The sequence below is a fragment of the Eucyclogobius newberryi genome, unplaced genomic scaffold (genome assembly GCF_026437365.1).
Source record: "Eucyclogobius newberryi isolate DKJ021-1_F unplaced genomic scaffold, fEucNew1.0.hap1 SCAF_19, whole genome shotgun sequence".
NCBI lineage: Eukaryota > Metazoa > Chordata > Actinopteri > Gobiiformes > Gobiidae > Eucyclogobius > Eucyclogobius newberryi.
Window position 1 is genome coordinate 19,387,031 of NW_027315823.1, and position 23,613 is coordinate 19,410,643.

At 39.3% G+C, this 23,613-nt stretch overlaps 2 protein-coding genes and 1 non-coding gene across 3 annotated transcripts; 2 read left to right on the forward strand and 1 right to left on the reverse strand.

Annotated features, from left to right (window-relative positions):
• On the forward strand, positions 1-1,821 carry LOC140365560 (dynein light chain roadblock-type 1). Its single transcript, XM_072452055.1, has 4 exons — positions 1-283; positions 560-635; positions 997-1,164; positions 1,263-1,821. The coding sequence occupies exons 1-4, from the start codon at positions 281-283 to the stop codon at positions 1,304-1,306; spliced, it is 291 nt and encodes a 96-aa protein (XP_072308156.1). The 5' UTR covers positions 1-280; the 3' UTR covers positions 1,307-1,821.
• Positions 1,822-2,642: 821 nt separating this feature from the next.
• On the reverse strand, positions 2,643-2,833 carry LOC140366472 (U2 spliceosomal RNA). The gene has a single exon (XR_011928021.1). It is a non-coding gene; the product is annotated as a U2 spliceosomal RNA (small nuclear RNA).
• Positions 2,834-9,602: 6,769 nt separating this feature from the next.
• fam83c (family with sequence similarity 83 member C) lies at positions 9,603-23,545 on the forward strand. Its single transcript, XM_072452057.1, has 5 exons — positions 9,603-10,490; positions 11,667-11,834; positions 12,816-12,940; positions 19,742-19,981; positions 21,539-23,545. The coding sequence occupies exons 1-5, from the start codon at positions 9,981-9,983 to the stop codon at positions 22,314-22,316; spliced, it is 1,821 nt and encodes a 606-aa protein (XP_072308158.1). The 5' UTR covers positions 9,603-9,980; the 3' UTR covers positions 22,317-23,545.
• The last annotated feature ends 68 nt before the right edge of the window (positions 23,546-23,613 follow it).

A 23,613-nucleotide genomic window follows, 5' to 3' on the forward strand; every position in this document is an offset into this window, starting at 1 on the left:
CAATCAAAACAGAATACGAACGACCCACTTATCAATTAACGGCGTACTTTTATTTTCCACTTATATTGATTTCGTAAACGGTCACATTTTGTCGTTTTTAAAGCCATCAAGATTAGCCTCTGCTTAAATTTTTCCTATTACCCACGTTTTCCTCGGCCTTGAACACAACATTGCGCTGTTGACCCGGAAGTTTACATCAGCGTTCTCCGGGCAACGCTACTGCTATCTCATCCGTTTAAAAAACAAACAAACTGCCACAGTTTGTTTCTGGTCCACAAAAATGGTATAGTATTATTGTATTTACTTTCACGACGTACTGTTGTCTAATTGTGATCGTAGCTTTTAATTGTAGCATTGCGCTTCTATGTCGGAAAAGGCTAGCACAGAATCGGGCGTTGTCAGATTAGCGTTAGCTCCCTTTGTGCGACACGCTAATTTAACGTTACATGTTATTTATCTAATGTATAAAGGTTAATAATCGCCTCGTTCAAACATGTTGTATCATATTGTTGCTGTTGCGTATAAAATTAAAGTGCGCAATGATGTGCTGTTCTCTCAGGCCGAAGTGGAGGAAACCTTAAAGAGGATTCAGAGCCAAAAGGGGGTCCAAGGAATTGTTATTGCCAACTCGGAAGGTAAAGTCAACTTTTCACGTTTACAAAGCTGTGATCTTTATACTGTATCATTTGCCTTGTTTGTAGCTGAGACAATGTTGTACCTGACATAACCTGCATAGTCAGACTACTTCAGAGTCATTGTCATTTCCCCTGCTTTCTGTTAAAAGCGTATTATGTCATGAGAATTTCAGCCTTGTCTGTAACTTATCTTAACTAAAAATAATGCTACTTGTCATGTGGTTGTTGCAGGCACAGAGGCATTCAGATCAAAACTGCAGTGACTGGAGGGGGACATACAACAAGCAACATATTTGTTTGTTTTTCTCTCCCTCTCAAACTCGTGATCCTTGTAAAATTGTGTATCGCGCTGCGTTTCCAGGAATCCCCATCAAGTCGACGCTGGACAACTCCACCTCGGTGCAGTATGCAGGCCTCATCCAACAGCTGCTACTGAAGGCCAGGAGCATTGTGCGAGACATCGACCCACAGAACGACCTCACCTTCCTCCGAGTCCGCTCCAAGAAGAACGAGATCATGATAGCGCCTGGTAAAATTATAATAATCATGAAATATAGTTTTACAATTGACTGTGTGCGTTAATAATTTGTATTTTTGTTCTCTCTCTCTCTCTCTCTCGCTCCACAGATAAAGACTACTTTTTAATTGTGATCCAGAATCCTTCAGACTGAAACTATAACTGTTAGTTTCTATTACACAACAAACCATAAAGGAAATTGAAGACTAAATATGAAGGCCAACAGATTTATATCGATGTCTCCGGTCGTATGTCACTTCCTGTGCCACCAGCCGTCTTTTGGGTGAAAACAAACAGTGTTAATATAGCCAGGCGGGAGATGGCACATGACATAGCAGCCATGGGGAAGTTAGTGATTATTTCTGTCCATGGCTGCTGTGTTGCCAGTATCAATATGTTGTTGTATTTTGGGGTGAAAGGATTTTAACACTTTGTATCTCTTGGTTCTGTCAACACTGTTTGTTTTCACACAAAAGGGGGCGTGGCTGTAGCGCTAGCCCTAAAGTACGACTGGAGACATCTATAGACACGTTTTAAGGGATATTCCAGTACGATTTGGTGCCCAAAGTCTTTCTTGTTGACAACGGCTCCTAAAGCTCTTAAGCTTAAGATGAAAACAGGAACATGTGATAATTACCTGTTTGTTGTGCTGAACGGTTTCTTCCTAAAGATGAATTATACGTTGTTGATATTGTTATTTTATTCCCGCTTCATCGGCTCATTAGTGTGTTTCCTCGAGCAGCACGATCGCGCTCATGATGTTACACAATAAAGAGTAAAGTGATGGATTATTTTGTGATGTTCCTTTCTAGACACTTAGTTTAACATTTCATATTTAGAACACAGTGTTTCAATTATTGCATGATAAATGTGATGTTGGATCGATGGCAAAACGGGATCGGAAAATTGATAGCTAATTGTTGCTACTAAAAAAAAATTCCATTCTAGTTTATCTGCATATGTCAGTTCAAACTGATGTTTGCAAAGCTAAACGATACATATCTAAGTGAATTTCTTTCTTAGGAGTTAAATTTGAATAAGTTCATTGCTTTCAGTATTGTATTGATATCATACGTACAGTTGTACTGGTTCAAAACATCAACATTTGTGTCACACATCACTAATAAATAATATTTTGAAAAAAATTATATTATCTGTGATGTGTTATTTCACTTTTGAAGTGAAAGACACAACTAATAAACAATCGTAGTGAGAGCCATGAACCGAAGTTTGGAGGTTTTATTGCAGTTATATAAATGTGATACAAAACAAGCTCACAGAACAGAACTGATGAGCCACAAATGAAAAAAGCTTCAAATAAATTTATCTACAAGGAACAAAACAAGTGTCAAAATACTACAGGGAAAACCGTGTGGTCGCTATGACGACATCTGATATTTTAACCTGGTAAAATATGTGCCACGTGATTAGACCTTTCATGCTACCGTACAAAGGGTGTTAAGTCCCGTTATATTTCATTGGACACACAGAGGGGGTGCACCGTTCCTGGAGGTACTGCAATACCAGGTCGATGCGTGGAGTGGACGGAGCAAGCCCCTATTCCATCTCCCAGTTCCAAAAATCAATTTAATATATGGTCCCCGGGTAGGGGACGTATCAGATATTAAACTGATAAGAACAGATACTACACTTGATCTTAGCCAAAAGGCCGAGAAGCGATAACTTAAAACGCGTCTGAGGAACGAACCACTATTTCCTCCACGTCTTTCTCACTCATGGTGCGGAAAGAACTGAATTCTTTTTGCTGAATTATCAAAACGACAAACATGTTAATTTCATATTAATTTAATAAAGCGATGTAAGAACGTTCTACAACACTCTTTGTTGTTGTTGTTGTTGTTGTTTTATGGCGGTGTTAATTTAGCAGACTTTTAAGGATAAACGACTGTTAGGGGCGTGAACAATTTACCACGTGACCCGATACGGCCTTAACACTCGCGTGCGTTTTAGAAACGACAAAGCAATGAGACGGGTTTAGAAACTTCAGACATTCAAGGAGAAATATGATACTTAAGTACCTCGCGTTATTTTGGTGCAAATAAGGGTTTATTTAGCGAAACGAACAACATATCTCCGAGCGTGAACATTTCTGGTCACGTGCGCGCCCCTGATCCAATAAAAAACAGATTCAAACAAATGCAAGCTGTTGCGACATCTACTGACCGCAGCTCTTACTGCAGGTAGAGCCTATAATATTATGGAAACAATTCTCATAAAGGCCTCCTCTTTTAAACACGTCACTTGCAATTAAAAATACAATTATGTTGAATTATTAGACTGTGATTTAGCTTTTATTTGGTCCTCAAAATGATGTCAAACCACATATATTAACAAAATCAGAATGAGAAAAAGGTTTATTGCCACAAACTAGGAACTTGCTCCTGTGGTAGGATCCAATTAATAATAACAGCAAAATCTATCAAAGGCCTGCATAGAAGTAAGAATAGACTAAGAACCTAAACATAGATAGCAGAAGTTATTTTTTCAAGTGATACATGTGGAGGACAGCAGGTCCCAGAGTAGTAGGCCTACTGGGTCTCAAGCTGTGGGTACACCGCCAAGAAGTGTGCAACATAATTTCTGCAACAAAGAAGTAGGCTACAAATATATTTACCTATTTTGGATTTCGGAAGAAGAAGAGACATGCTTTTGCATTGTGCTTATGCGAGTTCATGGATGTGACTGACAGAGAAATATTATTGACAGACTGGAAGACGCAGCAAGTTGGTACTTGTCTGACCCTAGGCCTGAAGCTTGTATTTATAATCGGAGCATGTTCATATACCAGATTTTCCATAAGTCTGCGTTGTCTTCAGTTCAGTGAGGCAGGTGTGTTCCCATGGCCCTGCCCATCCCACAGGGCGGCACGGGGCCCCTCAGCCGTTTGCCTGCTTCACTTTGTAGCCTTCAAACTTACCATGCATGGAATGAAACCGCGTTCAACCAAGATATGAATGTGCGCAAATATGCAAACGTATCCTAGACATGGAGTCAAATTTAAAACTGTTTGTCATAGGGCCTACTTGTTTTTAAGTGTATGAATAAGTTTTGGCAAAAGCTTAAATTCTACAAACCTGCTATGGATGATGTTATGAATATTTTGCTTTTGAATCTTTGAATGCCTAATTTAAATAGCTTTAGTTATTTGGGCATTTCCAAAGTAACAATGCAACTTCTATCCACCATCCACAACTTGCATGTGAACAGCTGATGGTCCAACAATAGCTCTTTTGTCTGGTTTATTTTAAATTCATCCTTCTAGTTGGCATTTTCTGCGGTGAGGAGAACGAATAGAGTGTGGACAATGGGCAGTCTCACACGTATGAGCTGTAACCTTTAGTTGTGAACCAAAGCTGCTTCACCAGAGCTGTTCTGTCAAGAGCAGTGGGAGGACAGCCACGAGCATTGTCTGTGATCTTTAACAATCATTTATTATTTGTAAGTATTCCTAAGCGGATTATATGAGTTCTTAAAGGAGCATGATGTATTTTTCTTGTGGAAGGCCTGTCTATCACTGTAAAGATGTTATTGATTTGCTCAGAATGTCTCACAGTATGGCATTAACTGGATCGTATCTTTCCCAATAGAGACAAGCAGATGATGACACCAGGCAAGGTAACAGGTCAGATCTGTGGAGAAATGTTCCCACTCATGGTAAAAATCATGTATTTTAAGTTATTATTCACACAATAATTAATAATTAATTAATAATTGGAATATATATATATAATATATATTAGTATTTTATTCCATACTGGTAAACATTCCAGGCAAAGCAATAACATCTCCAGGAGCCAAACAGGTGGAAGACCTTCAACCAAAAAAGCTCCGTAGTGCACCTTTAAATGTAATTTAATGCTATGTAAGCAAAGTGGATTAATTGTAAATATTACAGTGGATCTCCAAACCTTTTTTGTTAAAAAAAAAAAAAAAAAAAACTTAAGTCCATACAATCTGAAACGTCCATAAAACATTACATGATTCTGATTCTGATGTGTGACGCTTTAGCCAGGAAGTCTCGGTTTTCATTGTGTCCTAAGAGCCTTTCTTACTGAAAAGAAAGTTATGAACAAGATCAAAGGTCCAAGTTTAAGTTCTTTACTCAAACCAGCACATGCATGAGCTAAAACCGGACATTAGACATACTATTTTATAATCACTCTTATTTTCATTGTCAATCAACAAAACGAATATGTCATTGATTTGTATTGAATAATTATGCCCCAATTAGCAATTATAAATTGTTTGTGATAAAAATCAACTTTTCAGTACACATTCTTTACCTTTATTCCTGACGGACTCAACTGGGTTCAATCCATGAGTAGCTGTACTCATCTCTTCGTAATAATCCACAGAAAAACAATATCCACTTGCATTTTTCCTAAAGTAATTCATTTTGGAGAAATAGTCCACTAAACGACGTTATTTCTGTGAAATTTAAAGCTCACCCACTCTAGATGCCATGTGGCGCTGGGTATGTTTGTTTTTCTCACAGTTTCAGCTGAATAATGAGACTATCCACCTTTTTCCCTGCACGGGTTCGTCTGGCACAGCCCTTTAGTTAAACCAAGCGTCCCCTAGTGGTTTCTGCGCAGTGGGTCTCTTACCTGTGCTAGCCTCGTGCGTGTTAAAGCGAGCTAAAGAAGTAGCTAGTGCCAAAGTCTGAGGAATAAAGTCTGGCGGTAATGCAACACTTGGATGCCAACCGCCATAAAACAACAACAACAACAACAACAACAGCTAGTGCCTCTTGATTGTCATATTATTCTAGCCAATGAGACAAGCTTTCAAATGGTGTTTTTTTAGGTTTTTAGGAATAAGCTAGTCTGAGAGCTCAATATTCAGATGCTTAAAGCAGTAAACAGCTATTTGTTTTGGTGCACACTAACAAGATTTTATGCACCGTGTTTTTTGATCCTTTTAGCCTTTTGGATGTGCATTTTGTTAGATAAGATAAGATAACCTTTATTTGTCCCACAATGGGGAAATTAGATACAGAAACAGATTTGGCATAGTATAGTATAATAATACTTACATATTATAAATACATATTATTATATGCATAGGGCGAAATAGGCGGCTGTTAAAGAACATTTTACTGTAAAGGAGAATATATATCTGTGTATTTCCTCTTCCAGGAATAACCCTCATAATTGATCTTGACTTCCCTCTCACATTGTGCAGCAAAGAAATAATTGCTATAACCACACCCCTGTTGTTATAATAAGATAAGATAAGATATTCCTTTATTGTCCCACATGGGGAAATTTCATACATGCAATTAAGAAAAGTGTGATAAATGAACAATTTATTATTGGGCTACCTCACCTCAACTTAGCCTTCTACACAAGTCCTTGGTGAATCTCCTGACGGTCAGTAGTCTGGTGTTTACAGGCACAAAGGCCAGAGCAGAGCGTCTTTAGTGAGCTGCGTTCATTCACAGCACAGCCTTGTTGTGTTCACTTCACACTGACTCCAGTCTGCCAGCACTACGGTCTCATTATGTAACCAAGACATCGTCTTATAAACAGTAAGGAGGACACAGTACGTCACGTACAGTGTCCTCCTGAGCGTTTATAAGAACTTGAAAAGACACAAGAGGCAGGTATAACAATGCGCCGAATACTTAAAGAAAACACAATGTGTTCATGCGTAGCAGCAGAATTAAGTTACACTGGGAACAAGTATGTAAATCCCATACATTGTGTGTCTACCATTTCACATCTCCATTTATGAGCACACAGAGAATGTTTACACCAGATCATGGCATGACTGTAGTAGGTGCACATATACTGTAGCTTAACTGCCTCCAAGCCTGACTCCTTTGTATTTCTGAATCAGCATGGTTTTCTCACTGGGGCTGAAATGGCTCAAGTGTCAATATTCCGACTAAAGACAGCTTTAAATCTTGTGAACCTTTTTCTCATCTTCAACAGTTAAACATAGTTTGAACCTGTCACGAGCATGGGCTTACACAGGTTGACCAGTTTGAGTTGTGCGATGCTACTCAGCACAAGCATATGCCAAATCAGCCCAAAACGTATGCCGTAGATCAAGGTTACTTTTTGCATGACTTTTGTAGACTTCACCTGCGAAGATCAAATTTTACTTTTATACTAAAATGTGGGTTATTATAACAAATTGCTTTTTAATCAGACACATTATTTTTACAGTAAATTATGTTTCCAGTGAAGCTGAAGAATGCTTTTCAAAACCTGTTTATCCATGTTCTGTAAAGATCCCCCTCTAGCCTGTCCTAATATAATATTATATTTGTCCATTTTCAGCATTACATTGTATCCAAATTTCCCTTTTGTCTCCATCTCAATCTCACAAGGGAAGTGCATTGTTTTTTTAATTATTGTGCTTTGTTGATACACCGGTTTCAGCCAACTACTCGTTTGAGTAAACAGAGGCCTGGAGGTTGTTGGTGTTACAAGGGTGATACCAGTAATGTGACTTGTTTCCAGTGTTACTCAGAATGAGTCAACTCAAACTCATGACCAACATTTTACAACAGGAAGCAGCACCTTCACAGGGCCATGTTTATTACTTACTTGAGTTAAGGCCAAACCGATTGAGTATCAGAGATGGTGCTCTTGATTGAATAAACCTGAAGTATGTCAACTCTTCTTTTTTAAAATATATTATAATTACAATTGCCCTCTTTTATAGTGTAATTATATATTCCCGGTGTCCTGTTGGACCATGCAGGCACAATGCCACACTTAATTTGCCTAAACAGTGAATGTTAGCGCCACATATTGCATGTTTGCATTAGGGCGAGATGTCAGTCCGGTGTGACTACTTTGTTCTGGTTATCTCGCGTATGTAAATCCTATCAGGACACAGGCTGTTTCCTTATTCAAACACAATGATGATGTCAAACAGCTCTCTCCCACTTAAATCAATATTAGACATGGTCAGCGCAGCTTTAGGTGTTTATGATTGTCACAAGGATGTTTCTTTTTCTCTTTACAATGGTTTGTTTAACCTTTTGACCCAGAACATTCTCCTACACAATGTCCTTTTTCATTTGATTTATAATTGTATGTTTCAATCACAAGTATCCATTTACTGTGCTCATTTTAAATGTTGAGGAGCATTTGGCAGGTTTACAAAGGCTGCACAAAAATGAAGGTGTTTGAGATTATACCTAAATAATTTAAATTTGATTGTGATTTCATTACTCACCCAGGCCATTCCTAGTTAATAGTAAATAGAGAGTAAAACCGTAATTGAGTTTGTCCAAACAACTCAAACAACAAAGCATAAAAAAAAATAAACGTGCATATTTTTGATTATTTTATCAAGGATGGAGCAACACATGACCAAACACACTCTCACAAGGAACAAGGTAAAATCACTCAAAAAGAAAAGGTTACAGTTAGGGCACAATATGAGGCACTCTCTGTGTGTGACCTCGCTGAAGCTTATCATTACGCCTCAACGTGTCATTTCTGAGACAAGAATAGCAGCTACATAATGATTTTATAAATTACTAGGTCAGAACCTTGTGGGAGTGTCAGAAATGTCTGCCAATGTGGTCCAATAAATTTGGATTTGGCTAGGTGTTTTTTATTTTTATTTTTTATTTAGTTGATTTTTATTGTACTTCTGTTTCTGTAATTTCTTTGTGATTTTAATGCATTTTTCCTGCTGTGTGAAGCACTTTGAATTGCCTTGTGTATGAAATGTGCTCTACAAATAAACTTGCCTTGCCTTGGGACGATGTTGGATTTATGTGATTATAAAAATAAAATGTTTTTCATAAAATTAATTGTTTTTGTTGGGTGACATGCGTCAATTCAGTTGTTTATAAATTAGATTTGAATAAGCGGGAAGTATAAGCTTCATTAGCTTATAAATATAAACTTTATTAGTTTGTACTAGCTGGAGACCGAGTGGACTGACAGATCCATGAAACATCGCCCTATAGCTATGTCTATTACTATTCTCTATTTTGTTCATTTATGTAGACAGTTTTTGACTATATCCTTCTGTTCAAAGTAGGCAGGGATCAAAAAGAAAAGTATTATAATTATTATATAAAACGGGCCCAGGGGTATTAGGCTTGTCGCTCTTTGTCCAAAGCTTTAGGTCAAAGTCTAGTTAGCCCAACACGGATTTGCCATCACCAAATTAAATATCTTTCAGCTTTGAAATGTGCATTTGTTTTTGAGGGGGTCGTATTCAAAATCAGACTCTCAAAATCCCACAGTAATAGGCTTATTTAATTTGTGAACTGCACCAAGGAGTGGCGCATTTCATCCACACTCAGAGCGGACAGACCAGACTGACGAGAGCAGGGGAGGGACCCGCGCGAGGGAGGGGCGTAAAGTGGGCGCGGCTTGTGCAAAAGAACCAATGGCGTGCAGGTAGGCGACAGGTGAGAGTCGCGCGCACGTGAGACACGGACGCGCACTTCGCTGAGGCAGAGAAGAGTTGTCCGCCTGCGCACAGGGGCTCCTGGGATTACACACAACAGACGGGCAACTGGAGAAGCCAGGACCATTACAGCGCACACAGGACGGAGCTCTTCTTGTTTGGATTATTTCCTGCATTGCCATTTGAGCTCACGCTAGACAGTGTGAGCGAGGGACACGTCACGTTGACTCTTGTCACTGTTTAGAGCTGTACTTTGTCCGTCTCCAGCAACTAGTTTTATAATCCGCTTTTGTTTTCTTCTGTGACTCAGAAATTAACGTTTCCTTTTGTTTTTAATCATGTTCATACAAAAGGGCTAGTTTCTTTGTGTGAAGAAGTTTATTTCTTAGTTAGTTGGACTTTTGGATCAGTTTGCAGAGATGATGATAAGCTCCGAGGGCCTTAGGCCATCTTCAAACGGCCGTAAACCGCTCGGGAAGCTCGCGTCGCGGCTGGAAGAGGTGAAGAACCCGTGGCGACAAGGCTCCACTTTGGAGCTCAGCCACAATGAAGCTGCGCGCCTGGCCACGGACGCACTGCTGGAGCAAGGGGAGAAGGAGTACCGCCGGGTTTTGGCCGAGGAGCGGGAGGTTACGTTCCTTTCCCCTTTGGAGATCCGCTATATTACGCAGAACGCGGCCAAAACGTGTTTGGACTCCAACGGCACCAGCCCCAATGACCGGGACTTTGGGGATGGGGACGCAGTGTCGGAGCTCACCTCCGGGACGTACTTTCCCATGATGTCAGACGAGGAGCCCCCCATGCTGGAGCTGGGCTGGCCCGAGCCGCCTGCACGCTATGGACCATCCGAGACGCAGATCTACTTTCAGAGAGACAAGTCCCACAATGTGAAGGACCTGATAAGGTCCCTTATCAACAAGGCAAAGAAGGTAGAGTCAGCTGACTGTACGACTCATGTTGTGTCCCACACAGATCTCTTACAGTGACTATAGACCACTGCTACGGATGTACTGTTCATCCCACCTTTGCCCTCCAGACTGCACCGTATTATAATTTACAGTCCAGATTAGGCACTATAAATAGCACACGAGACTTAGATTAACTGCAGACGATTAATGATTCTTAACAAACCAGAATGGCTTTATGCAACTTTCTTAGGCATTTATTACACTATTTATATACTCTACTTTAAAGTGTATAGGGAGGGCTACATGTGTAAGCCACTGTACTACAGTCATTTACACAATGAAACAATTTACCAATTCAGATTTATTTTATTACTATGTTGTTGAATAACTCACTCCACATCATCCGGCTCACGTGTTCTTCTGTGACCTGTGCTAGTGAACTATTTCCACTCTCCAGTAGTTTCCACTTGGTTTGCTTACAAACAAATTGGCCCTGCTTCAGGTTTGGCCTGCTCTGTCCCACAGTCACCACCTTTACATACACAGAAAAGTGTTCACACTGATCTGATGTTACAAAAAACAATGCATATCTTTAAGCACCCAGTTACAACACAACCTGTCTGGGGCTGAATGCTAAAAGAGAATAAGAATCCAGTCTGTGATATGGCAGAACATCCAGCACAAGCTGCATGAGTCACCACTTCACAGACACTTCTCATGTATTAATAAATCATCTTGCGGTCAGGACTGATAAAATACCCATACCTTTTGAGAACTGAAAAACTAATTTTGTAGCATATATTCGGTTAAACGTAGACACATTGTGCAGAGTCAGCAGTGCCTCTCTCAGGTGAATGACCATGTAACCTATATGCACACAACTCCTCTCTGGACTATCACTGTATATCAGTCTCTGATCACATCCCACAGCTCTCATTAGTCTTTTTTAACTTCTCTTGTGCACACAGGTCCATTAACTGTGAGCCTGGGCCTGTCTTAACCCGCCTGTGTGTGCATACCTGTTGTTTGTGCAAGACTCATGCATTTTATACGCTAGAAACACTTGAGAGGTTATACTCTGTTAACAATTAGTGGTATTGTGTCACTCCTCACTCAATAGAATATAGAGAACTCATGACTGGCAAACTTTAAAATTGTCCATATGATTGCAATAACTTGCTGGTTGTATTGTTGTAGGTGATAGCGGTGGTGATGGATGTCTTCACCGATGTGGACCTGTTGTGTGACCTCATGGAGGCATCAAACAAGCGAAAGGTGCCAGTGTATATTCTACTGGATGAGAAGAACCTGAGCTCCTTCACAGACATGTGCTCTGCGCTGGACATCCAGAACTCACACCTGAGTGTAAGTGTATATTGACAGTGACCTTAAAGAGAACATGTAGGTGAGAGGAGTATTACACAAGTCCAGTATAACCTTCAAAACCTCCAAAAAGTGTGAGTCAGGAAGAAGTCATGGAGAATATTGCGTAACATACCTTCCGACTGTGTGTCCAACTGTAGAACAGTAACGTGTTGTTGTCGAAGCGCAGGCCTAAGCTGGTCTGCAAGTGCATTTAGCAGCTGCATCTTTACTCTTTCAAAAGCACAGTAAGTACTTTGTGCTTTTGAATATGGATTTTGCTGCTTGTACTGTAAAACTAGATTGATCAAATTAGTTTTGTCAATCAACAAGGTCACACACACATGCATGTGAATGGGAATCATTATCCATCAGTGAGGGGTAGGTGCTTAAAAACAGATTACAGATTCCTTTATACAGGAAGGGTTCAGTTGATTGAAATCTTATCTATTGTATTTTATCCATGTTATTCTATTGTGATCTTCTCTTATTTTTAGAATTTATATTATCTTCTACTGGTCCATTGCATGTCTGTAATCAAAAGAATTCCCCCTTGGGATGAATAAAAGTAATTCTGATTCTGACTATTGGGTTAGTGACTCCAACAAGGTTTTTTCTTCTTCCTTTTGGGCATTGTTTCTTGTGTTTTTTGTCATACTTAAGTTCAACATTGTTTTTACAATTTATATTATTATTAAATTAAATTGGGCTATGCAATTCATCTGATTTTAATTGAGACTGAGGTTTAACCATTTACTTATCGTCATTAGTCATGTGAGTATTTTTAATTGAGAGGTCCACACTCAGTCCTGTGTCAGTAAATGCTTGTTTTAGGAGCAGAAGTCAGCCATGTGGCCAAGCCAGTATATTAGCCAATAGTATGAACTCTGTTGGATATTTTGTATCTTCCCTTTTCCTTTACATTGCAAGTATTTTGTGTGCTTTTGTTTATTGTGTTTGTGCTTGTGCTTGTGTGTTGCTCAGCACATACGGATTCGAAGTGTATGTGGGGACACGTACTGCACCAAAAGTGGAAAGAAATTCACTGGTCAAGTGCTGGAGAAGTTCTTGATTATCGACTGTGAAGAGGTCATCGCAGGGTCATACAGGTAGGAACGCTCACAGGGGTCAATGCTTGTGATACCACCTAGGCTTTATGGGATTGTACATTACTTTCTGCAAATACAGTTTATTTAAAACAATTGTTACTATCTTTGAGAAAAAGGGGCCGAGTTGAGACAATATAATATTCAGATGGAGCTGCACAGACTCTGTCACTTGTGAAGCTTGGCGTTTGTAGCAGAACGTGTGTGAGGACTGTTAGCCCTCACTGGTGCCACACTGCAGGCACAAACCTGTTACCCCCGGCTCCTGGCACAGAATGCACATGGGCACATTCAAGTGGATTTATGCAGTGTTGCTTGGACAACAGGCTGCAGAGCACGGAGGGGGACTGAAATACGTTTTACCAGAACCCCTTTTTGTTATTCAAAACCACTATTTAAAAATGATACAGTGTAAAATGCAATGTTCAATAGATTTGAAATAGGTCCTATTGTTGTCTGTCAAGTTTGTATGATCCTGAAAGTTCTGTATATTTTGTAATGTTTGATATATTGTTGTTGTATAGAGTAGTCAAACATTAGAATGATATCACTGCTTTATTATTAAGTAAAAGTTCTAGTTCATTGATATATTACTCAACTGAAAATAAGCAAAAATATTACCTACTCAAGCAAAATTAATTGTAAGAGTAACAGTCTGGACTGTAGTCAACTAAAGAAAATCATCTTAGACTAAAGCTATTTCATGCAGATGAATATGGTGTGAAACTGATAAAAGCTCTCATCTCTATGATATTATAATGTATCTGATCCAAACTGCACTCACGAGACCAAACCCGCACTATTTGTAGAGCACAATTCGTACATAAGGCAATTCGGCAATTCAAAGTGCTTCACAAAACAGGAAAAAATGCATTAAAATCACAAAAACATGACAGAAATGGCAAAACCTTCATTTAAACAGAAAAGTACAACAAAAAAAGTGTATTCATACATAAAAAGCAGATTCATGATTCACTCCTAAATCTTCATCTTACTCACTCCATGTATTTTCCTTTTTGCTGTTTTCCCTTACTACTTAGAATAATTAGTTGACTAGCTTATCCTGGGCAAATGAAACACAATCAACCGATTAAATAGGGCACATCCGAGCGGAGGCAAAACGGCGATACCTTCTTAAACTCTTAAAAAAATGTATGCATCCACACACAACACGTCTGAAAACGTTGTAATACGTCAGGTTCCTTGGTGACGCTGTTGAAGAGTAACACAAAGACAATGCGCATGTGCTGAAGACAAAACAAATATGGCGGCTTCAAGTGATCATTAATAGATCCACGAGTCAAACGCATTGAGATGATTTGCGGTTAGAGAAAAAGTCTGCAGTACCAAGTCTAGGATGTTTAAATAGACCTAAAATTCTATATATCTGAAGGAGGAGTGCAAGAACGACAGTAGAGTAATCAACACTTTTACTCAAGTTAGAGTACAGAGACACTGAAATATTAATTGAGTAGGAGTAAAAGTATGGCGTATGAAAACGACTCCAGTGCCGCTCGGTGGGCAAGTGGGTATCAAGTGGCGCTTTGAATCCGTCTCTCGGCAGTTTGCTGCAGTGTCTTTCCCTGGTCTCGTCCCCATTTCACGTTGTCCTGTCTAATAAAGCTGACAGGCCAAAAATAAATAGAAGAAAGAAAACTACTCAGAGAAGTACAATTTCTTGAAAAAGTTACTTGCACTACTCTGCATACTGTATGTAGTAAGTAGTATAAAACATGGAGGGACTGTAATCATTTAATGTTAGTACTTTGTGTTACCTGGTAATAACAGCAATGTATACATAGATATAACTTATAAAATACATATCACGTATTAAGTATAGACTAATGCGCTGAGCTTCTAAAAATGCAAAATAGGGAGTGACTGCGAGTAGATGAAAAATAGAAAGATTAGGAAACCTGTTTAACCACAAACCATTTATATATGCTCCATATTAACTTCTGCGCTTGGTAATAAAGAGCAACACAACCCACAACCCAAATGGCCTGAAAGCAAACTCCATGAGAAGTGGGAACGGATGTTAATATAATCTGTTCAGAATACATTTAGAGCTTAGTGCATACAATGGCTGAAGCGCTGTCGATGTCTTGAGAACAATTTATAGGGCAGATTTGGATCATTTTCCCCAAATGATGGGATTAGTGGTAAATCTGTTGTTTTCTATATTTCTTTAAACTGAAACAGAAATGATTAGAAGCTTGTGTGTGGACTAAAAAGTCTTCACATCCAAGTTGCTTTGTTGTGGAATTTCAATTTCAAATTTTCAATTTTTGATTAAATTCTATTTCAATTCAATTTATTTTTAAACACCCAAAGTCACAGCCTGACACAACCCCTCCTTGCCTGGACATGTACATGTCCGGACATCCAGGATGCCCCAGGGCCAGGCCCCCGTTTGGTTTCACACTAGGACAAAGACAGCAAGACATGTGAATTGAATTAATGCAAATGTTATCCACTGTCTCCTTCTTGAAACCCCTAACCCCTCGCCCCACCTGAGTGACTGATAACTTTCCGTGTGTGTTGGGTCATGTGACTAATGTACATATATATGGAGGGACCTGGCACGAAGGAAGGAACTGATCATGTAATGTACCAGAGAGAGAGAGAGAGAGAGAGACGCCTGATTAAATCACCTTAACATTGAGACAAAGCAACTCGCTTCCTTGCCTTATTTTTGCCATTACAGCTTCAAAAGAGCTTGTCATAAACAAAGAGGGCAGATCAGGTGTTCTGCAGCATTCTTTGTGCAGGAATGACATTTGCTGCTGGCTCAGAATGACAGCCCTGGATTAGTGCAGAAGCCCAGAGCCAGTGTGTCCCAGTGACACGTGATAATGTGCACCACAGAGTGTGCATCTGGACCAATCTGGAACTGTTATGATCAAAATACTTCAGAAATATCTGCTGAGGAAGAGAAGAATAGAAAGTTGCAATTACTGTAAATATGATGTTCTTTTGCCGAATTTTCCTAAACGTAGTAATAAACTATTTCAAATAGTGTTTGAGCCAAGTGTTAGCCTTGTTTAAAATGCTGATTAAACTTGGGAGTGAAACTACTGGAATTTTTGGTTAATTAAGATTAGATTAGAGTATTTGGGATAATGTTTTTGATTATTATTTTCTTTTTGCAAAAGTTAACCAGAAAAAAGTATTTGTTTTCCTTCCTAGTTAAACCATGTTTATGAAAAATAGTCAATTAAAAATAGTACGGAAATCACGTCACTGACATCTGAGCTTAGACTCAGCTTTATTTTCAGTTTGTTCTTTGGTCCTGGGGGTTGTGTGTGATAGTACTGTACCAGTGAAGTTGCCAGACAAACAAAACTGCGGAACTCGAGGGACTTTATCAAGTTCGTGTCACAAGAAGGAGTGCTGATAATAACTTGTTTCTTCGTCACCTTCCCATCGCACTCTTGGTTGTAACTGCTGATTGCTTTAATATCCAGTCAATTTTGTTTCCGGTTTCAAAAATGCTACTAAAATTCATATTACAACAGCTTTTTACTGTTCCTTTTTTGAAAAACTGTGACTACAAGGACACAGTGTACTTCTTGGACTAAGACCATGGCTGTTCAAAGTTTATGGAATCGAGGGTTGCTGATGGAAACCTCTGAAGGACTATATGCTGGTGGTCAATAGTACACTGCATGTTTATAAAAATAGCAACAGTTGTTTTTTATTAATTCGAGTGGTTCTGAGTAGAGATAAGACAAGTCCAAGGTTCAAATGGCGACATTCACGGGGGGCAAAGCGAGTCCAATCCAACAGTTGTTTTGTATTTCAATAAATAAAAAGAAAATAATACATTCATCATCTTAATTTCTAAGGGTCACAGGCTGGTAACTTCTAAACTTTTTTTTTTATATTTAAGACAAACTTTGCTGATATTCCTGCAGTCACAGCTGGAAAGTGTAAACTGACCTTTAGTGTGGTCACCGAGGCAGCTCACCAATGGAACAATCATACAACATATTTTTTTATAAAGGAAAAACTTGCACTTTTGTCAACTCTGATAATAATATGATGATAATATATTACCTCTGAACTAAGAATTTTGTTTCGTTAAATAGTCATTTTGTGGTTTAAGCTGCATATAATATACTTAAATACAGCATAGATTACATAATTTATAACGTCAACTTCAGTGTGTGACGGAGTTGACATTTCAGGTTGACGAGTGAGGAGTTGACAAACCCACCAGTTTGCTAAGAAGTGTAACCTTGAATGTCCCAGTTTTCTCAACAACAATGTATTATGCAATAACGTTTTTCACCTACTAAAATATTATTGTAAATGTCTTACTTTATGAGCCAGATCTAGACTGTATCATGTTGTGACACTCGCACTTTGAAACGTCAAATTGAAAGCAAAATATGTAAAATAATTCATGTTCAGAATTCAGAATGAAAACTCATGGATTGGCAAAGGAAAGGGAGAAGAAGGGAGGGAAACAAGAGAGAACTGGAGAGGAAGAAGAGGTGAAAAGGTGGATCCAGAAGCAGACAGGAGGGTGAGACGGGCGAGAGGACTCGGCTCTCCTTTTGTTAGATTGGGGTTTGGAAATTTTATGTTGTTCAAATAGTAAAGGTCACTAAGATCCACAGCCAAATCTGTGTTAATTATGTACAGAAATGTATTTTCTAATTAAAAAAGAAAAACAGGTTTGAAATTGAGATATTTTGAAACTCATGTTTTCATAAAAAGTGTCAAATTACAATCTAAGTTATTCAATTCAATTTATTTTTGTAACGCCCAAAATCCTCGAGAGTAGTAAGGGTAGTAAACAAGTTGGTAAAAAACTCATAAAAGTGTAAATAAAAAGTGTTTTATTTAGAACCTGTTCCTTTATATTTCTCTACAGCTCAGACCTTTTTCTACAAAAATATGACACTCATAAATGGAATGCTTTTTGAATAAAGTAATTTTCAGGTGTCACAGATTTATGTTCATGGCCATTTCACGATTTACAAAATAATGTCATGATTCATCTTGCTTAGCTGACCTAAAACACCCATAATACACTCAGACTAGTAATAAATTGTCCTCTGCAAACAGCAAAATATTCTGACTTCTTATGAAAAATCAAAGGCTTATCCTGTAATTCATCCATTCTTCCTGGGGGTCTCAAATGTGCCCTGTGACTGAATCTTGATACACAACATAAATCACAAATATGATTGTAACGGCCCCAAACAATTTTCTAGTTCTTCTTTGAGTTATCATGACTTTTCCAGCCCTGTTCCCTGGCGCCAGGTGCTGTGTGTTCACGTTGAGCTGTTGTTACGTGCAGCTGGGTAGGTCAGGCTCATGTCTTTATGCTGCTTATGGAATGAAGGGCGAGGTTCTGGAGCCGTGCCAGTGCATTCAGTCAGGGCAAATATTGTTTTGTTTTTTTATCTCTCCTTTCTGCTACTTCACTGTACTGCAAAGTACTGTATCTGCCACTTTACACGTCTGCTTGAACTACTTAATGATGCGTTTGAAAATATCAAATTAATATTGTGTAGCTTGAAAGTGAAATTAAGTTATGACTTGCAGAAGAGGTTAGAGAGGACTGTCACCATGGCCTGTAAAAGAGTGATTTACGCGCAAAGCTGCTCTTCCAGTTTGAAGTGTTTCATTGCTACAGAGGAACTGTCTCTGCTCGTCTCATCCTGTGATAAAAAAGTTTATCAGTAGTTTTGACATTTAAATTGTACAGTGGGGCGTTATCTTATTGGAACCACTGTGCTGTTATTGCGTCTGTATGAGAACTTAATCAACATAAAAGTTTAAAATACTGTTGAGACGCTACAAGGCGCCTCAGGGTCGACTGGGGCTGTTTTTGACATTATATAAAAGCTCTCTAAGTGTCAATCGATGCTGAAATGTTAAAAAGAAAGCATCTGCCACCAACGTTTTAGCTGTACACTTTCCAACTAGATGCCTTGTCTCTCACATGTGCTGTCAATGTGCTAGCTCAACTTGTTTGTGGGAAGTTGGGACCTCAAATGCGTGAGAGGAGTTTATCGCAGTAATGGAGTGTTTAGTCTAGATTTCCTTCTCACTATTCAGAAGGCTCAGTGTTGACAGAAGCAGCTTCTCACAGGTAGAAAACTCAGTGCTCATTATTATTATTATTTTTTTTCTTGTCTCTCTTTTGACACTGTCTTGATCTGAGTAAGAAAGTTAAATCCGTGTAATTGAGGCTTATTTCAATTAGTGGATGAAATGTCATACAGCCACATGCCATATTGTTGAGTCATTTGTTTCTTAAGAGCTTTTGTTTTTTATTAATATTTTGGTTGTGAACATCTGCTATTTATTCAACGTATAGATTAACGCAGAAGACATAATATTGTGATGAGACTTGCCATCAAATCAAACTACGTCTTCTTGTATGACACAGATACAAAATCCAGTTTGTATAAAAGTCTTTTCTGCCATCTCTCATTTTAATGGTATGGTATGGTAACAGAGTCTATTGCATGAAACTTTGAAGTAGTGAACTACGACAGAGCCGAGGCTGGAAACGAACCCCACAGTGGCTACATTTCCTTTATTTCCTTTTTTTTTTTTTTTTTTTTAAACATAAAACAAAAACAAAACTGGGCGGGACCAGAGAGAACATTCCAATGACAAGTTGATTCAAAGGAAATGCAAATTATATTTTGTTGTGACCATAGTGAGTGTGACGCTCACAGCATAATCATGGGGAATTGTATATATTAAACATGTTTCCTTGAAAATGTGGACATTACTGCAGCTTGTACTGACTGCCTTTTTCTTTGTGTTCTCTTGCAGCTTCACCTGGTTGTCGGCCCAGGTGCACAGTAACATGATGATGCATTTCTCTGGTAGAATCACGGACAGTTTCGATCGAGAGTTTCGCTGTTTGTACGCCGACTCTCAGATCATCGACTGTTTCTTCAACCCTGAAGACGAGGGCATGCCCTACTACCCTTCGTACCAGGCAATGATGCCGGGCATGGGCCTCAACATGGGGATGGGGCCGGTCATGGGGCTTGACCTACTCTCTGACAGGTAATCAAGCTTTAGTTCTTGTATTGGTGACAGTAAGTGCTGACAAATCTGGCCGGTATAGAGACTATGCAGCTGAAATCAAAACGTTGAAAATTGTCAATAGTGATAATGGCATTTTGCCTGTAAGAGCTCAGAATACATCAAAATAAGATAAGATAATCCTTTATTGTCCACACATGGGGAAATTTCATTGTTGCAACGCAGGTAGATACAGAGGTACATACAGAAGAAAAGAACAGATAACTTATAGGAAGTTTGAAAAACACTCTCAATAGAAGATCTCTTATAAACAAAAACTCCTATTGACAAAACCTCCCATTTCCAAACAAGGGATGGAGGGGAAAAATAATAAAGATAAAAATAAATAAATACCATTGCATGTGACCACGACAGTAATTGCACATGAATATGTGTCACGACAGTAATTGCGCATGAATTGCACAGTAATTGCACAGTAATTGCACATGAATGACGACAGTAATTGCACATGAATATGACAGTATTGCAAGTGTTCAGGACTAACAGTGTTTGTTATAAAGTCTGACAGCAACAGGAAGGAAAGACCTGCGAAACCTTTCCTTCACACAGCCAGGGTGGATCAGTATGCTCACATTTGTCACTGATACAGACTTTGGGTTCATACACAGTTGAACTGATTATCTTTGTTCTGTTCCTAAATGTTTATAATGTTTATAATTTTTTGTGTTGTGGAAATTAATAAGATATTCCTTTTATTGTCCCACATGGGGAAATTTCATTGGTGCAACGCAGGTAGATACAGAGGTAGATACAGAAGAACAGATCACTTATAGGAAGTCTGAAAAACACTTTCAGTAGAAGATCTCCTATAAATAAATAAAAACTCCCATAGACAAATAAATAAATAAATAAATACCATTTCATGTGATCCCGACAGTAATTGCACATGAATATGTGTCACGACAGCACATAGATTGCACATGAATTTCACAGTAATTTCACAGTAATTGCACATGAATTCCAACAGCAATTGCACATACGACAGAATTGCACATCAGTATTAGGTTAGGTCAGTATTGCGACGGGATAACGTGACGATCTCCGGGTAAGACGACAGTTCTCAGCAGTTTCATGAGTTCCTCCTTTGTGGAAACGCGGTACGGCACCGGCCGGGGGGCGGGGCCGGAGCCGGGGGGCGGGGCCGGAGCCGGGGGGCAGGGCCGGAGCCGGGGGACTCAGAGCCAAGACACATCGCAACGACACGACGAAAACACTCAATCCAGCCGAATAAAGTCAAAACAAGTTAATTTAAAGCGATTCCAGCACGTGTCCCGATCGTTCATGAAGTTCCTCTTTCATATAAACGTGTACCGACGACACGCCGTACTTTAGCGCGGCCGGAGGGCGCGGGGGGGGCTGGTGGGCTCACTCGGAGCTAGCTCACGTCACATAATGATAATTATAATACATTTTATTAATGAAGCACTTTCTGTACACTGAAATACACTTTACAGAACAATAATATTTGTTGGTTTCATTTTTTAATGGCTTTGCTGACGTTTGCTATGTTTATTGCAGCCGGCAAAGAGACAGAGTGTGCTCAGAGAACTCCAGTAGCCAGTCCAGCAACAGTGTGTCCAGTGTGAAGGCAGCGCCAGGAATGACCACGAACAACATCTACAAGGTCACGCAAACGCACGACAAGAAGGAATCTAACAGCAGCTCCCACATGAGCCCAGAGAGGAGAGGTGGACAGACCCCAACTAACCAAAACTCAGCCAATCACAGCTCCTCTGCAGAGAGACCATCGGCGATCTATCAACCCATGGGAATCGAGTGGAATAAGCCCAGTCCAGTGGACATGATGCGCTCCAACATTGGAGGAGCCTCTTCCAAATTCCAGGCTCTTGGTTTGTACGAGCACAAGCCCACTTTGTACCACAGCAGTGGATATGGGTCCAACACCCCTAACACTAGCCTAAACTCGAAGGCCCCCACCCCCTCCCCAATTCAAGACCCCAAACTCAACCCCAAGAACCGTAGTTCCTCCAACCAGTTCCTTAACAAACTGTCGGACCTCTTCCTTCCTCCCTCCAACAAAGAAAAAGACAACTACAACTACCGCAGGTCTCCCTCTCCCCTCGCTCCGTCACCTTGGGGGGGCCCAGACCTGTCCCAGACTGAGCCTGAGAGCCAGCAGAGCCCCCCTCCCCCTCCCTCACCAGGCGTCGTCATGAACCGCCAGGATCAGAAGCGCATGACCCTGGGACACAGCAAACTGGACCTAGTCAACCAGTACAATAAGATGAAGTCCAAGAATGTGTACAGTCGATTTGAGCTTAAGAGCAGCAACTGACCCACAGTGCACATGTGCACACAGACTCCGTAAGGCTTTTGTCACTATATTGTCTAAGTCTTGTGACTAACCTGACATACATTACAAACTTCACATGCAGTTGAACGTTAATGTTTACAGAATATGATCTTACTACTTACTTTAGGTTATGCTTAAATTATCTTTCTGTAGCTTCTTGATTTTTAAGACAATTCAAAACCAGTGAAAATTCCTAAAATTACAAAGTGTACATCATATTTTAAGGTAAAACAACAGGGGCACAATGTATTGTTTACAGTGTAAGCTGACTGTGATGTATGATTATGAATCTGTAATTGTTTGAGTTTCCTGACAGGATATACAAGTCAGTGTACGGAATGAATCCAGAATGAAATAGTTATGTCTAAGCGTTACAGGCTGTATTTGGGTTTGGGTTACTCCCAAACCCAAAGGTATCCGTCAGTTGAGTGCTGATGTACCACAGTCCGACTTTGAAAGAGTACCTACAACTTCAATACACCTTTACTTTCTGTATACATTTTGACTATAATACACTCGAGGAAAAACTCCCTTCATCTGTGCCTTCTTTACTCTGCCTTAAAACTCACTGACTCAGTTGTTTTCAGGTGCACATGGGAGCCACAGCACCGCTTGTAAATATACTGTAATACATTCCTGGTGCTTGTGCTTCCAAACAATTGTATGGAAGTAGTAAATATTAATATGCCAAACTCTTTAAGTGAGATAATTGAGATAACATTTGAGTAACAGGAGTTTTTAATGAGTTTCTTACAATGGGTTGTTGTGATTGTGTACCGTTTACTGTGGTGATTTTACACCTAAATGTATATTTATCCTGCATTGAATACATAATTGACATATGCTACATCAGTAATATATGCAATTATCAGTTACTGTAGTGACTGCAGGAGACACTCAACAGACACTGCACTTGGGCTGTGCAGAAAAGGTTCTCCCTTTTGAGAAGCACAAACATTATTGCAATTTGAGTTAAAAGCACATTCTGTAGTATCATTGGAAGTGTTTTGTCAATGAAGACAAATGTTTATACAGTGCATATTGTACATTATATTCTTTAGACTTCGGCACATTTGGGTTTACAGTATGGCAAAGAACTTTTGGTTTAATGCTGAATCATTCTTCAGTTGAAAATGTGAATGTAAAGTTTAATGTATGTATGACCTTATCTTTTGGATGAATTACAGTTATAATAAAAGTATAAAACTAAAGTATAAGAAATATGTTGTTTTAATGCAAGCAACTGAAACACAAAGAAGATTCCCTTGAGTTGACATCA

Excerpts from the sequence above, each read along its gene's own strand:
- LOC140365560 (XM_072452055.1), top strand. Across the intron at positions 636-996 it reads TGTTATTGCCAACTCGGAAG|GAATCCCCATCAAGTCGACG; the intron begins GTAAAGTCAACT and ends CTGCGTTTCCAG. Across the intron at positions 1,165-1,262 it reads CGAGATCATGATAGCGCCTG|ATAAAGACTACTTTTTAATT; the intron begins GTAAAATTATAA and ends CTCGCTCCACAG.
- fam83c (XM_072452057.1), top strand. The coding sequence starts at position 9,981 with ATGATGATAAGCTCCGAGGGCCTTAGGCCATCTTCAAACGGCCGTAAA. Across the intron at positions 11,835-12,815 it reads TCCAGAACTCACACCTGAGT|CACATACGGATTCGAAGTGT; the intron begins GTAAGTGTATAT and ends TGTGTTGCTCAG. Across the intron at positions 19,982-21,538 it reads CTTGACCTACTCTCTGACAG|CCGGCAAAGAGACAGAGTGT; the intron begins GTAATCAAGCTT and ends TGTTTATTGCAG.